The sequence below is a fragment of the Micropterus dolomieu genome, linkage group LG22 (assembly GCF_021292245.1).
Source record: "Micropterus dolomieu isolate WLL.071019.BEF.003 ecotype Adirondacks linkage group LG22, ASM2129224v1, whole genome shotgun sequence".
Taxonomy (NCBI): Eukaryota; Metazoa; Chordata; class Actinopteri; order Centrarchiformes; family Centrarchidae; genus Micropterus; species Micropterus dolomieu.
The window spans coordinates 15,336,000-15,354,709 of NC_060171.1; the positions used below are offsets into that span (position 1 = coordinate 15,336,000).

Below are 18,710 nucleotides of genomic sequence, written 5' to 3' on the forward strand. Positions count from 1 at the left end.
ACAAAGGATATTAGGCTTTTTATGAATGATTAATGCTTCAAACTATTACTGTAATGTAATTGTTCACAGTAAATGAGTCATTTGTGTACAAGTAAATGTAGTAATTACCATGAGTGTTCCTTGCACACTTACTGGCTATGCTAACATAATAACAGAACAATTATACATTTACTATTGTTGCTAACCTACAGACAACAGAAGATCAGGTGTTCAGGAAACCCGCAGGTTTACTCATTGAGAAGGTTGTTCCTCCTTTTGGGTTTTTTGAGAGGGGTTTATCTCTGCAAGTGGCCTCATTAAACTGAAGAAAGTCGCAGAGAGGCAAAGAGAGTTCACAGGTGAGAACATATAAAACTCTTCCAACAGAGGTGTCAGGTTTTACTAACTGGATAATGAGTGAAAATCAAAGACATCAGACAGATTAGCCTCAGTCAACACAAGGTCTGACCAGTCACTACTTCAGTTGAAAGTGATTTACTGTCCGCATAAATGAAAATAACCAGAAGAAGCTATTGAAAATAAACTGACTTTCTTAAGGTAACATATTAAATCTTTCGCCTCTAGGTCTTGTAACCAGATTGTGTCTAGATCTCACTAAGGCATACTGAAGTTCACACGACCCATTAAGAATGTGTCTCAAATGTATCTTGACTTACCACTTCAATGATAACTTTCCTGCTGACCATGCAAATAACCAGTTTCTTTTCCACAGACCAGAGCCAACACTTATCAGAGGTCTTGTGTTACAGCTTGACAAACAAGGTATTTATTGCAGGGCTGCTGTACTGGATTGATTGCATTAAATACAGTCTTATACATACACTATATGTAGGTGATATTGTTGCTATTAATCGATCTGACATCTGACCACAGTGGAGGAAGAAATAGAGATTTTTACTCAAGTAAAAGTAGCAATACCACAGTATAAAAATACTCTGCTACAAGTAAAAGCCCGTATAAGCATAACAATATGCTTAAAGTACCTAAAGTGAAAGTACTCATTATGCAGCATGGCCACATTCAGTATAATATTATTTCATTTATTTATTTATTTAAAAAGGGACAACATTTAACACATAAATGTTACCATTTGATGCACTGTACCAGATTATAGCTTCAAGCTTATTTGCATCTGTAGTCCCTTGGCAGGTCATGGTTAAAAACAACACAATAATAAATAAAATAAATGTGCTAAGGCTGACCAGTTTATTAGAATGCCACCAAGATCACAATACATGATACAATAATGTGTACATCACTTGTAGCTGATAAAGATGGTGCTAATTGTAATGATTTAATATACTGTAGGGTAGTTTAAGCTTAATAAACTGTTATAAAATTTAGGTTATTTTTTTGTATTCATAATGTAAATATGTGAAGTAGCAGTAACTACAGCTATTAAAGAAATGTTGTGTAGTAAAAATGTACAATTTTTCCTCCATAATATAGTGGAGTAGAAGTAGAAAGTGGAAATACTCAAGTACCTCAAAATTGTACTTAAGAACAGTACTTGAGTAAAGTACTTATTTAGTTTTGTTCCACTACTGCCTGGCCACTTCCACATGGAACCTGATGCAGTTACACTTAGTATTTAGTACTGCTCCACTTATGATCAGAACATCCTGAACTTATTTCTGTGCCAAGTATGAACTGACTTTAAAAAAAGTAACACTCATCTTCTACAAAACAATATAAAACATTTTTCGTTTCCTATTGCCTCATCTCATTTACAGGCATAAAGACATTAAGTAGGTCTAAACATTTTGTTGTTCTTATCCGATGATGAATGGAGCACTGGGAGTTATGGATGAGTTAATTAGCAGTGAGAGCTCATCTCATTAGACAATGAACGGCATAAGTGCTGAGTCAGAGCTCTGATGACACATTCCTGCTTCAGCAGCTCTCGTGTTTATCGGCCTGTATCAAAGGTGACCACCTCATCGCTGAGACACATCATTATACCCCTACTCTACAGCCAAACTTACAATCTTAAATAAACGTTTTATCAACTTACTTCAACACTTATTTTACTGAGTAACTGCCTCAGCAGGATTCTAGCTATTGTTTTTCTTCCTTAATTGCAAACACACCCTAAATACTTTCAAGAAATAATCATAATGCATGACTAACCGTTGAATTGGTAAACTACTAATTCAAGAATGAACCGATGACCGTTGTGTCATCAGCCTCATCCGGGACGGTGACAAGTCGGCCTACAGATGTGAGGTTGATCAGCTGGCTCTCTGGTGCGGCCAGAATAACCTAGAGCTTAACACACTCAAAACTGTGGAGATGATCGTGGACTTCAGGAACAACCCCCCCCACTCTGCCCCCCCATCACCCTTCTAAACAGCCCTGTGTCTGCTGTGGAATCCGTCTGGATTCTGGGATCCACTATATCTCAGGACCTAAAGTGGGAGCCCAACACTGACACCATCATCAAGAAGGCCCAGCAGAGGATGTACTTCCTGCACCAGCTCAGGAAGCTCAACCTGCCTAAGGAGCTGCTGGTCCACTTTTACACAGCCATCATTTAGTCTGTCAACTACACGTCCATCACTTTCTGGTTTGGATCTGCCACCAAAAAGGACAGGAGCAGACTACAAGAGACAGCCAGGACTGCAGAACAAAATCATGGGTGCCAACCTGCCCTCCATTCAGGACATCTACGTTTCCATGGTCAGGAAACGGACAGGAAACATTCACTGCGGATCCATCTCACCCTGGACACAACCTGTTCCAGCTTCTCCCCTCTGGTAGGCGCTACAGAGCACTGTACGCCAAAACCAACAGACTCAGGAACAGTTTCTTCCCACAAGAAATCACTCTGATGAACAGCTGATTTCTGAATCACAGTGTCGGGAACAATTCCTGTGATATAACCCAGTAACTCTGCCTCTAATCAGCCACCTGTTTACTGGTTACCACTTATTATTCATTCATTATCCAACATGTACATAATGATAATTTTACTCCTGCATCCTTTGCACTCTGCTCATTGCACTGTTGTCTCAATCTCAATCTGTATATATGTGTTCTCTATACTGTAGCCTGTGTGTGATTTTATTATTGTATTGTAGGTAAGCACATCAGGAGCAATGTACAATCCTGAGTCAAATTCCTCGTATGCGTACACATATTTGGCAAATAAAGCTGATTCTGATTAAACAGAAACACAAAATATCCCTAAAATAGGTACAGAAAAATATGAAATGTGGTTTGGTTTTGCCAAATTCACATACAAATTTATATACAACAATCTACATATGTTTACATGTGGAGACTAAACCTAACATATACCTATTTAACAAAATGTGCTGAGTGTGCAGTCATTTTTAAAGTGACAACGAGGCAACACGAGGACTAAGGGATTCCTTGTCTGTGTTTTTTCTGCTTCCTAACTTCTGTGGGTTTTGTCCACTGCTAAGTTGTTGTTGTTTTTTTTAGCAAAAGTGAACATTTTTACGCACTCTTCATGTTCACTATACCATCTATATACATTTACAGTTAGTTTGTAACATTTTGCAACCTGCTGTTCCACTCAGTCATATATCAAATTAGAGCCACAGGAAATTTGCACTTATTTGTACTGGAGGGAAAGCTCTGTTTTGGATCATGTACTATTAAATGTAATATCATGTAATATTAAAATTGTATATTGCATGGACTCTATTTTTTTAACAGTCAAGCAAACCACTAAAACTAAAACCTTAAAATATCACTTTACTAACATAACTCAGACCTTAAATTGTGTGGCCATTTCTAAGCTATTTTACAAAAAATATATTTAAAAAAACTTTTGATTGAATATACCAAGAATTGTGGTTTTCACAGGATATAAAAGAGGAAATTGCAAAGTTTAATATTTCACTTACTTAGTGACTCACCAATGCGTCTAATGACCACATGTATTTTCACCACAAATGTCTTTTCAGTCTGACTGATTTCCACCAATAGATTCCTGCATAAATGGTCGGATATCAGATGCAAAGTGTCTCCAATTCAGAATCTAATTAAGTTAGATCTCACTATGTCATGGAGCAGGTGTGAATCCCTCTCTTTCCACACTGTCCGCTTATCTTTGACACGGGAGGCAATCGAGCAGCAAGCCACGGTCACATTTCCATAGTACCTTGCTAACCATTTACACGTATTAATAATTTAATGATTCTGGCAATAAGACATTAAATTTCTTATTTAATCAGAAAAACCACAGGAGCTTTCTCCATATTGGTCAAATACACATCATTTGACAAATCATCCCCCCTAGCAGGCTTAATGTCTCGTGCATATTCATAGCTTTTTCAGATTTCCAATCAAAGTGGCTGGCAGGTCTCTGGTGTAAGCTGTGCCTCTCACTCCTCTATGAATCATTCATGCTGTTTAGCTCACAGTTGTTTGGGTGCATCTGGCTCTGGGAGGTATGGGGTTGGCCAAATGGAGAGGCCACATGGTGGCTCCAGATGTTTTGCTTTTGTATATGCGCAGCTCATCAAAAACAACAAGCAGTGCCACCCTGGAGTCTCTGCCATCTGGGAGACACCAGACAACAGCTTCTCACGCTCCCTGGTGAATTATTGGAGGGCTCTTTTGAAAGGATATGAGTTATTTTCAGGCAATCCTCTAATGCTATATTCAGCAACTGTAACGACAGGAGCACCTATTGTGCCGTTGTTAACTGCTATGCTAGTAGCAGGCTGCTAATCTGACAATTCTTCAAGCGGAGGGCCTGGATTAAAAGGCATCCGCCCAGCTGAAGTGTCCTTGAGCAAGACAGCAAATCCCTGGAGAGCTCGGGAAGATGTTTTGTAGTTGCTGTGTGTCTGACCTGCCTGTATAAAATAAGGTAACGCACACTGACCTTGCTCTTAGGGGATCAATACAAAAAATGATAAATAATGCTGTTCCTGCACTAACTTCAGTTTTTATTAAATTGCATCAAAACATTAATCAAAGTAATGAGAATTTTTTGAGAGCTGAAGTTCAGTTTTCGCAGAGTTTTTGAATATCTGTCAGGTCACATTACTCGGAGTGCTATGTTCTCTGCAGGCTCTTTGTGTCCAGCCCCCTGTGCACGTCGCACCCATCCCCAGATCCCTGCCACTCTCAGTAAAATCATTATTTAGTCCTTTTGTAAGCAAGCAGTGTCCCAGATCACAAATTAATCTTTCATATGTTTCCAAGATCTAGCCTTCTGTAATCCCATCTGTATGAGACACAACAAAGCGCAGCCAGAGAGCGTCCATGAATTATTCATTCATTTCTCATGAAAGGCTTTCGTTATGTCTGTCATGTTTCACTCTTGCAGGGAAAATCCATTGATCCTTGCCTTTTCTCTGACAACAAGAACAAACAAGTGACATCACATGGCTGTACATTTTCTCACATTCCGACAAATAGATCTGACAAAAACGCATAGCCAATACAGCAATGTATGATGTGCATATGTGCATAAAGTGTACACACATTACAGATCACACACTCAGACGTATTGTATGCACACACCACATTAAACACATCTTCCATGCTCTTAACCAATAGCTGCAAGTACAACCTGAGGGAAAAGGTCTGAATTAGAACACAGCAAGGCACAGTAGATTAAGAGTCATACGTGCCTTGCCACTAATCATTTATCTCCAGTAGTATTATAATATAACAGGCATGTCTTCTTTCTGACAAGTTGCCTTCATAATTTAGTGCAACAGAATAGAGAAAACAGCATTGTTAACAAGAAAAGGCCTTAAATCACAAGCACGGAGTACATTTCCTGTGAAATATTAATGTGGAAAGTGTGTTTGTGTACAAGGAACAAAGGGCAGAGTGTTGTACATCAATGGGTTGACAGTGCTGCAGGCTCCACAGACCGGGCTCTGCTTACTCCAGCTATGGAGCATGGTGTATGTATAGGGGGTTGGTGCATGGGGGAAAGAGAGAGGGTCATTTATAATATATAGGCCTACTGGAGCGTGAGGTGTTGGGTCTGCTTAGGTTAGTGTGCATAGCTCTGTGTGGCTGGCCTTCACCTCGCTCTGAGCACTTGCCTTATTTACTTTAAAAACTTTCCTCAGGAGTCTTGTTTGGAACCTTGGGAGGCTGGATGGATAAGACGGATCCAATTCACTAGTATCTCCATTTTTACAATGATGAGCCTATTGCCTTACAAGATTGGGAGTAGACACAACTCTCCATTTGTAAGTCACACAACCTTGTAAGTCCACATTAGTGTCTTGTTACCTGCAATGTAATGAGGTTAGTCGGGCGGTTGTCTGCAGGGTGCTCCAGTAATGCTCTTGGCTCTCAGGTCAGAGGAATCTGACTAGATCCTATTAGGAACAACATAGCGGCTTTAACTCCATTCACAGCATTGAAAAACTAAACAGACACATTTAAAAACACTGTATGTTAACCGTACATTTACTATGAATCCTAGTGCACCTGTAGATTGTCACTCATGCTTATTTTATTGTCCATTGCAGCTCTGATAGAAGTTGCTTGTGCTGATTGTGTGTACTTGACTATGTAGATCATACAGCAGCTTGCAGGATAAGAGGGCTGTTGTTGGCCCAGGCTGCCTCCTCCCTGCCTGTCAGCGCCAAGCGGAGATGAGCTTGTGGCCCGTTCTGTCTGCTGTTAATCCTGCCTGTTCTGCTTTGTCAAAGCTGCTGTTTGAACAATGGAGCTGTCTTCTTGTCTGCTAATTTAGGAACAAACATTTGCCTGCGTAGCAAACAAGCTCTCCCAGGAAGTGCTATTAATAGGATAATTAAGCAGACGGTAATGAGCAGGATTACTGCTAATTATGACAAGATTTGTTTTGGCATTTGCCTGAGAGGCAGCGGAGTGTTAAAGTCTGCACAGGAGTTCATCACTGCACCGAGCAAGCTGGCACCTGAGTAAACACACTGGGACTCACTGGGGGTATGGGTGTGCAAAACATATGCATGTGTGTGGTTGTGGGTGGATAGGTGAAGGGTGGGGTAAACAGAGGGAAAATAATAGCAGAAAACACAGCAATGCAACACCAGGCTATCACTCTGAAACAAGGTCAATCTGACTTCATGGCTTTAAGGGGCATAAGATAACCTTGTGAAAAGTATCCATATCCTAAGACTAGTCAAAAATGCCCATCACCATTTCCCAGTCCAAACGTGATGTCATCAAATTTCTCGTTTTGTTCTGACCATCAGTCCAAAACCCAAAAACACTCAACTTACAATGTTAGAAAACAGAGAAAAGCAACCGATTCACACAGTCGAGAAGCTACGACCAGTGAGTGTTCAGTGACTTAAAATAATTAACCGATTGTCAAAGTTCGAAGTGTCAGTACATGTTTTTCAACTAACTGATTAATCAACTGATCATGTATGCCCTATTCCCCATAGTCCTTTGATCAATAAAATACTATTTTATTAGCTAAAAGGATATTGGCACTTTTTTTCTTGTTTTAATGTGATTGTACAACCTTTTACTCTAGATAAAAAGGACCGGTAACAAAAGTAATATACAATGATTATGACATCTTATTAATGAAATACAGACTGAATAAGACTGACAGTAGACAAACTTAATGGACACACTTGTGGAACATCTGTTAATTTTTTCTAGTTTGACAGGACAATGTCTTTAAAACGGGGCAACTAATGAAAATGGCTTCCATCTATTATATATCATTTTTAAAGCGTATACTTTAGGTATGTTTCTTATATGGATTCCCACATTTTGAGCCTTGTGACCCCAGATCACATCATCACTGACTTTTCTAATCTTATAAATAAAAGAAGAAAGTATATATGTGACATGTATTAAGTTGGTAGTGGTGGTATAAACATTTAAACTTTTTTTCTTCTTCACAATAAAAATGTCTCACTTGCAGGTGACAAGAAAAAAATGTGAGCGAAGAAGCAATTCATTTTCAAAATACTCAAATGACAATAGTTTTTTATAATGAGTTTTAACTTGCTATTTTTCTGTCATTAAATGCTAGAAGAAGTGGTGATTGTTTTGAAGTATAACTTGAATGCATGTCATGTTGTGTAAAATGTGATATTTTTTTTCTCCCCTCAAGGTGTTGCTCTTTTGCAGCTAACAAAGAGAGCCAAAATGCAAATCTTCAGTTTTTACACAAGATGTTTGATTATTTTTCACCATATTAGTGTGTTATTAGTTGTAGTATTACTGTCATTCTCTCACATGATAAGAGATTAAATTAGACAGTTCTTTCCTGGGAACACAGCAGTCAGATGAATTAAACCGTGGGGTGACTTTAACCGAGATGAAACCTTAATTCACAAGATTCAATCAAAAACTGACAACAAACAAGCCTAGCTGAGGTGAAGGGGAATTTTAATGCGATTGTAGCTAAAGCTCAGACAGTGAGCCGCCTCCATTAAAGCATGCCACACGGCCCAGCAGCTCCAGATAAGACAGCTGAGTCTGGGATTTAGAGCTTTGGCTTATCGTCATCTTCACACCACTGTCTCACCAAGAGCAGAGAACATGACTCACAAATCCCTCTCCGACTGGGAACCAAGTTTGTCTTTGGGCTGCAGGTTCAGTCCAAGTTGAGCACAGGTACGTTAATGGGTTATAACTCTCAATTAGGGCCTCGATAGCTTAGCGTCCTCTAAACACACAGCAGCTTTGGCACGCCAACAAGACTTTTCATTCTGTAGCAGAAGCTGGGATAAGATTATAGAAAGGGAGAGCTGTGTGGAGCACTGTTTCAGAAATAAAATTGCTTTTATTCCACCCAACATGTGTTCAGTGAGATTAAGGCATAATCTTACAACGTTTAATAAGAGCCCGTTTGTGGCCTTCCGGCTGAGGCGGAAAAAGTGGAGCATGCCTGCTCTACTTTAAATCCTGTTTATTGAATTATAAAGAACCTTAAAGGATCAGGAATGTGACTCATACATTTAAATATTTTATGGTATTTTCACATCAAAGCACATCATCAAGTATCAAGTATGCAGTGTTTAGAAAACTTTTTCTTTTCAACAATCCAAACAATTTTTCAGAATTTGACTTTTTTTTTTTGTACTCGTACATAAAAAAGGTACAATATCAATTACCAAAGGATATTGGTTAGAATATGAGTAATGATACTTTTTATTAAAGATTCAACATTAACGAGAAAAATGATAAAATGGTGAAGATTTGCCACTGCAACCTACATCCAAATCCCGCTATATTTTCACACATAAGGCCCTATTGGAAATCCCTAACCTCAATTTATGTAATCCAAAGCCCTTGCATGAACTTCAGCTTGAGCTCTGAATTTCAAGAGGTATTTGGAAGTTAAAGTCTCAGATCAGATTTGGACAGATTAGAATTATGAGTTGGAAGTCTGGGAGGGGTGGATATGAGGATTTGCACTGCTTCACGAGACGGCCTTGTCAGTGATAAGTTATACTGAGCCATGGGTAAGAGGATTGCCCGGACTAATCCGAATCAAAAGACATACCATGTGAATTACATCTCGAAACAGGTTCGCTTACAGAGATTAGGAACCTGCATGTAAATCCTGTCATACTCTACTCGCTGGCAGATGAGCCAGAGAGAACAAACACAAAAATGCGCTTTGTACCCTGCTGCAACTGCTGGCACCAGGTCGGCTACCAAAATCATTGCTTTCCTTGACTACAGCTTTCTTTTTGCTATTCTTTAGAAGATTAGATATCCATTGATGAGACTATCTAGGCCAGGCACACTAATTATTCACACCACATCTAAGAAAGTGTTTATACTAAGGGTTGAGAAAAACCCTCAGCTAGTGAACTGACACCCACATAGCAGCCTGCACTCCCCCCCCCAAACCAACCTTCCTCGCCATTCATCCCTCCCACCATCAGCTCTAGTTCAATGAAGCATTTATTTCTCTTCCTGTTTGACATGGGTGATTCTATCAAGGCATCTGGCAGCAAGTGCTGTAATACAAGGCTTTCTGTTGAGATGTCAAAGAATGTTACTCTCTGCTGTACTGAAAGAAAAAATAGCTTACATTTTTCTCTTCTTTTTTTCCCCCTCCAGAAGTACTGAACAAACAAGACTTGTATCCCTGGCCCAGAAATGCTTCAAAGAGCACATGTCTGCTGGGACTGGCTGTGAAATGTAGAGCAGTGTTGGCTGCTTAGCTTTGCATTTCAGCCAGAGCAAGCTCATAAGAGCACTGCAGAAATCTGGGCAGAGCTGGAAACCAGAGAGAGCAGCGTATGAGGCACAGCCTCTCTCACTGCAACATCTACATGTTACTGCAATAAAAAAAAAACAACAACTGCAGTTTCATTACTTATCCACTACTCACATATTTCATACTGTCTGAACTGCATGCTCACTGCTGTGGGTAATAAGACACAGTGATCCCAGAAGGCTGTGAGCAACACAAGGCCATAGGTACATGGTACTGTTAAAAACTGATGAATAATATCATAGCTTAAAGATGGAATGAATATGTTGGTCCCTCATGTGTGCAAGGGAGATATACTATGGTAATTACCCTACACATCAAGCCTTGTGAAAAATGCAGCAAAGCAAAGATATTTTGTTGTAGATTGAATGGATGTAAATGCTGTAGGGCACAGTGTAAATGGAGAGCACTGAGACAAAAGCAGTCGGAGCCGGCATAAGAAAAACCATCAAGCGGTGGTGCAAAACTCTCTGCAACGCCGTGAAGCATGCCGAATAGAGGTCTCTCACTGCAGTATAATGGCTCATAAAGCCGCAAATGGTATTTCCACTTCATTCAGTCTCAGGGCCAGGTTCCAAGCAGCTCCTCAACGATGGAATTGAACCCATTAGCAATCGATTAAAGAACCAGCAGGCAGTCACCACTGTTCCTGCGGGGACGATGGGGTCTGGCGGGGGCAGGGGCCTGTCGGCCAGCCGAGGCTCCTGGGGGATTGAGGTTCAAATCTTTGTTTATGTAGAAATAGCGGCAAGCACTTTAACCTCGGATCCCACCCCTGTCGAGCAGATTAAGAGTCAGTCAGATTGTGAGCGGGCAGTGTTCTGGGATGCAGAGCAAGGCAGCTTTTGATTGACACATCATATTACAAATGCACAAGGTACAACACCCTCCCTGAGATAAGACGGCACCCACAGGACACCTGTGACTCCTCAGGAGACAGTGGGTTACCAATTTGATGAGCATATTCATAAGTCCTATCGAATGCTTGAGTTGTGGATGTTTACCCAGACCATGAGATATGAATGATGAACAATTTGACCTTTGGAAACAGATTAGAATTTCAATCGAGTGACCACAAACTAATCCATAAAACTATATGAAAATGGAGAGTGAAGTCATGTAATTACCTCATCACATCTTAAAATGTTCTCTCTCAGTTTTTACTATTCCTATTGGCACATAGTGAACATACAAGTAGGAAGATATAGTGCATGAATCAAAATTTATTTTACTCTAATTCACTACTACACTATATATGCTCCATACATAGCAGCTTTTGTTCTTGGGTCCGACCTTCGCCAGCATGGGCCTCATAACTGACATTTTCAATTACACTGCAAACAACTTATCAATATGCATGGATTTCCCAGCCAATATCAGAGCAAACAGAGTCGTTTGGAGAGCGGAGTCTGTCGGGAGAGAAATAGGGCAGACATGTCAAGGTCAGGATTTTGTTAATGAGGGACGGGCCGCTGAATAATTGAATGGGCTGAGCAGTATCGACTGTTGAAGCAGAAGCGTTTAAAGCGTTGGCGATCGTTAAGGAAAATCCTCCCAGCACTTTATGTTCCATGGCAGTAATTTATGCACGGGCATCCAAGCGGCTGCCCTATGGTTCACAGCACTGAATGCACAAAGCAATGAGTGGATTAGCCAAGCACACTCTAGAAACAGCAGCCAAGCGTGCAAGTCATTCCTGTGGATGAAGTAATGGCTCTGGCAGTACAATTATTCAGCTGTGCATTTCAAATACAAATGGAAATGGGGAGAAGCGTTGAATATTTGCTCTGTGCACCTAGCAGAAACATGGAAATATTGCTAATCGTGAACACAATGTCAAGGCTGGAAGTGATCAATCTGCAAGCTGCAGCAGTGACAGAGGGTGATCCACAGTAAGGGAAACATTACATGTGATTTTTATGCTGTGTACCCTGTAAACAAAACAAAAACTATGTGATGAACGACTTAAGTGATGACATCAGTTGGTACTGCCGGATTCCCTGGCAGACGCAACTGTGATATTTGGCCACAGAAAACAAATTCTGATAATTGTGGGATCAAAGCAGCAGATGTAAATGCATGTAAACAAGCTAAGTAATACTACTTTAGCCAAATGCCCCCTTTGTTTTGAGCGCAATCTCAGCCATTTTTAATCTGCACCAAGAACTGCTCAAGCTGTTGTTGTTGCAGCAGCGTCCTCGAGCAGTTCTCAGGCCTTTAAGCCTCCACCCCTCTGCAGGTTGGAAGCTTTGGGGGGCTTCTAATCCCTCTATGTAATTACTGCTCCCTGCAATGGCCAGACCATCTCTGTGTAAATCAGATTAGCTGACCTAAATCGCTCTCATTTCTCTCTACCCCATCAAACAATTCCTTATCTACACCCAGAGAGCTAAACAACACAGACACCACTCCTCCAACCTCCCACCCCCAAAGACATGGCCTGTTTATTTGATCAGTGAAGGAAAGCAAACAGTTTCTCCATGATACACAAACAGGCTGGGCCGCGCCGACCCTGCTGGGTGGCCAGAGAGCAAGGGTAGGGTTGAGTCACTGGTGGGGCTGAAGACATGCAAATAACCACCTCCATCACGTCCACACTTCCATGCTGGGGCATTAAAAGCAAAGGAGGCGAGGCAGACACATAACATGGGCAACGATGTTGCTCAATGCATGGTAAATAAAAGGTCACCGAACATGATAGAGATGTATTACTCCTCTCTGTGCTGCCACCTCGCCTACTTCCCATCCAATTTATTCCTCAGGTCATACATTTACAACTTTGAGAGAGGAGGAGGAGGGGAGACATAGAGAGGAAATGCTGCCCTTCAGTGGGAATAGAGACAGGCTAAAGTAAAGAGGGGGAACAAATGAGGTCTGTGATCCTGCCTGTCCCCTCCCTCCCTCCCGAGCCCCAATCAGGCTGAACCACTGCTCTCAGCGCGACAGCCAGGCCTTTGTTGCGGTCTGAATGGAGGTTAAATATCCCTCGAAATCAGAGCTCTTTAGCTTTCTGGACGCATAGTCAGAGAACCAGCGCCTTTCACATGCTAATGCCCATGTTTTTTATTTCCTTTGTAACCATGGTTAGACAGCGGTATCATGCTAAAGGGCGATGAATAAAGCGGGTGAATTTGTTTTTTTTCCCCTCAGCTTCCCCCCGCCTTCTCTCTCCTCTTTTCTCCCATTCCTCCCCCCTTTCCCTCTCTCCTTCTTTTATCACCATCTCCTCAAGCCAGCCCACATTCCATCCCCCTCCTGCAGGGGTTTAAAAAAGCACAGATGGTCTCTCCTGACCTGCTATTCATCATTGTGTCAAAAGCTTTGTCAGAATAATGCTCCACAACAACAAGCTGAAGGATTTTATTTGTTTCTATTGATGAGGCCCGTTAATTTCACAGACGTCTCATTAGGCTTAAACCACCAATTAATTTCTTTTGTTCTCATTAAATGGCTAATTCTAAACATGAACCGCACTGACAATGAGTGCTGCTCAGAGCCAAAGCCAGACAACGCTGCTCCCGCCACGGAGCTACTGGAGCGTGAAGCGGGCAGGTACAGGGAGAAAATTGAAGAGCAGGAGGGAGTGCGAGATGGGTGGGGGGGGGGGGCAGGAGAATGAGAGAGAAAGTGGTGGCAAGAGCAGGAAAGAGCGAGGGAGCGAAAGAGAGCCCTGACAAAAGCCTCTGTTAATTTGTAGACGCCCTTAACACTAGGCATGGATGGCAACTCATTAACTGCTTGCAGGTTGTTGTTTTTTTTCCTGTCAGGGGATCAAGTGGCCCTCAGGAGTAAAGGTTGCAATCATCTGTTGGTGGCAGCAGCCAGCTCTCAGCTATGAATTAAAAAAAAATGAAAATAAAAATGATAGCAGAATAAATCAAAATACAAATGGGAACAAAAGAAAAAATCAAAAGCGCAGACTGGGAACCAAGGTAGTAATTTTTCTATTGGAAGTGTGCTCACAAAAGCTATCTTGTGCCTGCACTCCATTATAGCAGTGCAAGCTGTCATTATGGCCAAGGATATATGGAAGCCTCATAATATCCAGAGATTGGTAGTTTGTTAGACAGCACTGTACAATTTGCTGCAGCCTTGAAGGATCCTTGAGCTTCTCTTGACAATTTACCGAGGGAATTGCCAGAGCGTTGCCTTTTGTCTGCTGGAGACACAGGGGCAATTATCCAGCCTCCTGTAATGTTTCCCTGACTTTAATCTCCTGGCTGAGAGCGCAAAACAGAATGGGTAAGGTTTCAGAGTGCCTCTGGGTTCTATTAACACACAACTGCTGTTTCTGTTCAGGCCAGGCAGCCAAGAGAGGACGACAATCTGACAGACATGCCTCCCCTGGGCTTTTAGGGAGAAAACATGATTATGTCATAATATATTTTCGAAAAGAGATCCATTTGAAAGATTGCCCCTCTGTCTTTTCAATCTAACATGGCTCTGCTTTTGTCAGGCACAGTGGGAGCACTAGGAGTGACAGATGCTTCAATGAACCAAACAGGAATAGAAATAAAGTGTTTACCAGGAAAAAAAAAGCACCAGAGACCGGAAGCAGGAGCAAGAAATCCAGTTTCACTAACAATTTCATCAAATGAATCTCAGTTGGTTGTCAAAATTTTCCTGGGGTTTACTTAAATGCGTTATTTTAAAGCAAGTATCCTGCAGAGCTGCCTTGTTCATAAACACATCTTTACGGTTTTACTCATAAATACTTTCACCATAAATAAAGGGGAAAAAGGCACATTTCAGCAAAATACTGGAGGTGCAATAATAAATCAATTAGTTGATTAACAGAACAAAAAATTAATTGGCAACTTTTCTGATAATCAATTAATCATTTTAATTGTTTTCAAGCAAAAAAAAACAAAAACAAAAAACATTCTTGTCCCAGCTCCTCAAATGCTTTTCTTTGTTATACTGTTTATGATAGTAAACAGAAAACTTTTGGGTTTTGTATTGTTGGTTGAATAAAAAACAACATTTGAATGGATCTCCTTGGGCTGTGGGAAATAATAGCAGGCGTTTTTAACTATTTTCAAACAGAAAAATAATTGGCAGATTAACTGTCAATGAAAATAACCGTTTGTTGCAGCCCTCAAAAATATTACAGAGGACTGGATTTTGTATGATTGTAGTCCAGATTGAAACTTGTTTTTCAGAAATATCATTCCTGTGGCCCCAGTATGTGTGTCTGTCCACTCCACTAAATGATGGCAAACATATCACTTTGTGGCTGAGAATAACACTTGAGCTTCACAACAGAGTATTTGGACAGGGTTGAGCTCACCAGCCCAGAGATCATGCAGCCACTTCACCACTTATACTGTATGTGTAAGAGCTTTCCAAAACACCAAGAGACAAGAGGTGGGCAATCTTATGATCAAAGTATATGCCTTTTAGATTGTATGCTGCTCTCTGTACCTCTCCAGTGATGAGGACAGTGCACTACAGCAATACTGAAATGAGAGCATTTGCTGTGGGGGAAGCAAAAGGTCCAGTGTTTCCTAATAGAGTATGAGATGCTGCGTATGAGACACTTACATTTCTCAGATAATAAATAAAAATACGACTTTCCCCCACAATACTCAATCTACTGTGCTGTTAGAACAGGACATGGCTGACATATAAAACGTAAGAAATTCCTGTGAAATTATAATTAGGATGTGTCCAAAAAGTAGTCTACAAGTACTGTGCATGGATAACTTTCATCAGCATCGTGGATGTGACTTCACAATCAACATGTTTATTTAAGGTTGCTTACGCCAGGTTCATCTGACAGCAGATTATCAGGGCTCATTATTGTTGTTTTTGGAAAAAGAAGTATGTGTGTGTAAATTTTACAGGTGGAAATCTGATGGTAAAAAAAAAAAGGTATAACAAAAATAATGATGATAGGACCATCTGCAACATAAACATTCAGGAGGTTTCACTGATTACTGTTTTTCCTTTTTAAAATTACTTTAGTTTTAGTTTAAGGGTGCCTGGTCAATCTTCAGCACAATAATGTTAAACAGCTCTTATTTGTTTTGACCCTATTTGTTCCCTTCAGTTTCCATAACCAGAAACAGTTGATGGTGCTCTGGACAAAAAAACTCTACAATCTCTTAAATTCAAAATAATAACTCATGACGATTTGCCTTCAGAGCCCTGTTTTTCCAGTCAAATCAAGCTGAGTTAACGTTAGCAAACTGACTTAGCTTGATTTGATTGTTGAATTGACCAGAGTCTGCATATTTTCAGTTCTTCAAAATTGGTTTAAAACGTATCTGGAGCTGCTGTCACACCAACCGACATTAAACACTCACCGACTGAAGGTTTCAATGGTGGCCATTTGTTAGCTTTCCTTTGGAGCACCTGTGGTGAGCTTGAGTTATTGTAACATGCAATGGATCCCAATGGTAACGATCCTTCACTGCAGGGAAAAAACAAAGAAACCAAAGAAATGTATCAAATCACTTCTCCAGCACAATACACTTCCCTGCTGGCCATCTGTATGATCAATATGTTGCTAACGGTGGCCGTTTAGCCAAAACACGTGTTAAATTTATCAGGTCACCCGACGATCCAAAACCTCCAGTATCCGTTAGCTAACGGCTAGCACGACACGGCTAATCCATAGCTGGGGCATTTGCTCTTGCCATTTCCAAGATATGTCAGGTATGTTAGGTTAAGTAGCATTATTGCTCAAATCTCAGCTCCAGAGTCAACCAGCAGGAAGAGTTAGCAGGTGCAATGCAAAAGGATGGGACGGATTTGACTATTTTACAAGCACCTGTATGCGGGTATAAGTGGCAGCTACTAACATTAGGGAGGGTGTAGCTGTTTATTTTTTGTTTGTTGCAGTACTGGTATTTTGTACAACCCAAACTGCAAAGTTTCAAGTAGTAGTAATAGATAGTAGTAGATATGCAATTGGCATATTAGCTGATGTGTGCCAATATATAGTTAAAATACTAATGGTTGTATGTTTTCCCTTAATTAATCAATAGATTTAGAGCCATCACATAATTTACCATAAATATGTCCTGCATTTCTTGAAGTGATAAGTATCACACTGAAGGTATAGATAAAACAATCTATCCCATTTTATTCAACAATGCCAAAGGGAATAGACAGAAGTAATATGTTGGTCCTATGCTGTATTTATTATGAAATAATTATTCACACAAACTGAGATAAATCCATATTTAAAATTGAGGAAAATATACCCTCTTTTAAGTATTAGTATGTGATCAGGCAGTTAATCAGATTCATATAAAGATACCTTCCAAGTAAACACAGGCAGCAGTATAGGCCAAAGGGAAACTAAGCTCCCACCACTTTAGCTCAATACCACCATTTCCTCTGTAATTAATGTTGCTTATACACCTCCAGCTGTGCCTTAATCAAAGAATGTGTGTGGAAATATAATTAGCATGTTAGCATAATGCACATAATAAAGAAGTACTTGAAGTGGTCTTGATCTCAACATCAAAGAGCACGTTGGTTCCTTCTCAGGGCATTAGCATCATACAAATCTAATTACTCTGGGTATTGAATTACTGGATTTTAGTGGATACTTGGAACAAATATAAAGGAATCTCCCAACAATACTCTGGCCTTTCAACGAAAAATGGCCGTTACCAAAAGGGCAGACATGAGAAGATGGTGAAACAACATACTGATAATGTGTAGTTGCCTGCTCCTCAGGACACATCAGGAGGAATTTAGTTTTTCTAGCTTCACGGCCCTCCAGCTGCGGTGACACAAACCTGCCCAGTGCAGACAGTCTCTTGACCTCAATATCTAAAATAGCATCAAGTCCATTACTGTGCCTGTGTCCTCTGACTAAGCCCTGAGACTCCACAGGCTGAAGTGCAACATCAAGTTCTCATGTAGAAAGCCCTGTGAACATCAGTAGTCTGAACACAGCAGCAAAAGCAGCAGCAGCAGCAGCGGCGGCGGCAGCAGCAGCAATCCAGCCTAATCCAAATGAATCCGGGTCTCCCAGGTTTGTTCATCCTGGTTGGAGGGTGATGACTGCTCTGCTCTGCTGGGGTGCTTATCTGCTCTCGGTGGTCGGTGGCTGTACAGGCCTCGTGTTATCAGGGCTCAGCCTGCTCAGGGATTGGAGGGCCCATGGAAAGTAAACATAGAACATGTCCTTTGCTTATCTCTCCCAGGAGAGTGTGTGTGTGTGTGCTATGTGTGTGCGCATGTGTCTCTGACAGAGAGAGAGAGATGCACCGAGAGAAGCTTGTTTCCATGGTAACCGCCTCCTTTAACCCCCCACCCCCACCCCTCCCCTCTAGAGGAGAACCCCGGTGGTCTTTGTGTAATACGATTCCACTAGAATGCACTGTGGATTAGAGCTGCACTGCCTTCGGGCCCTAAGCAGGGCAACAGTGAAGACATTATTACCCAGATCAAATGCTGTAATCACTAGGCACTGGGGGCTTTCACATCCATAGCAGATAAAACCTAGGACTGGCAATACTCAGGTGATTAGGGGATTATTATTCTGCATTTCAGCACAGTGCCA

At 41.0% G+C, this 18,710-nt stretch overlaps 1 protein-coding gene across 3 annotated transcripts in view; it reads right to left on the reverse strand.

Annotated features, from left to right (window-relative positions):
• ddb2 (damage-specific DNA binding protein 2) overlaps nucleotides 1–17,900 on the reverse strand; it is an 81,513-nt gene extending 63,613 nt beyond the window's left edge. For all 3 annotated transcript variants that reach the window (XM_046036945.1, XM_046036944.1, XM_046036946.1), the window contains exons 1-2: nucleotides 17,851–17,900; nucleotides 16,495–16,601 (exon numbers count right to left, since the gene is read on the reverse strand). In XM_046036945.1, coding sequence (XP_045892901.1) covers nucleotides 16,495–16,601; nucleotides 17,851–17,885 — 142 coding nt within the window. In that variant the 5' untranslated portion in view covers nucleotides 17,886–17,900. The remainder of the gene's footprint in view (nucleotides 1–16,494; nucleotides 16,602–17,850) is intronic.
• Nucleotides 17,901–18,710: the final 810 nt, after the last annotated feature.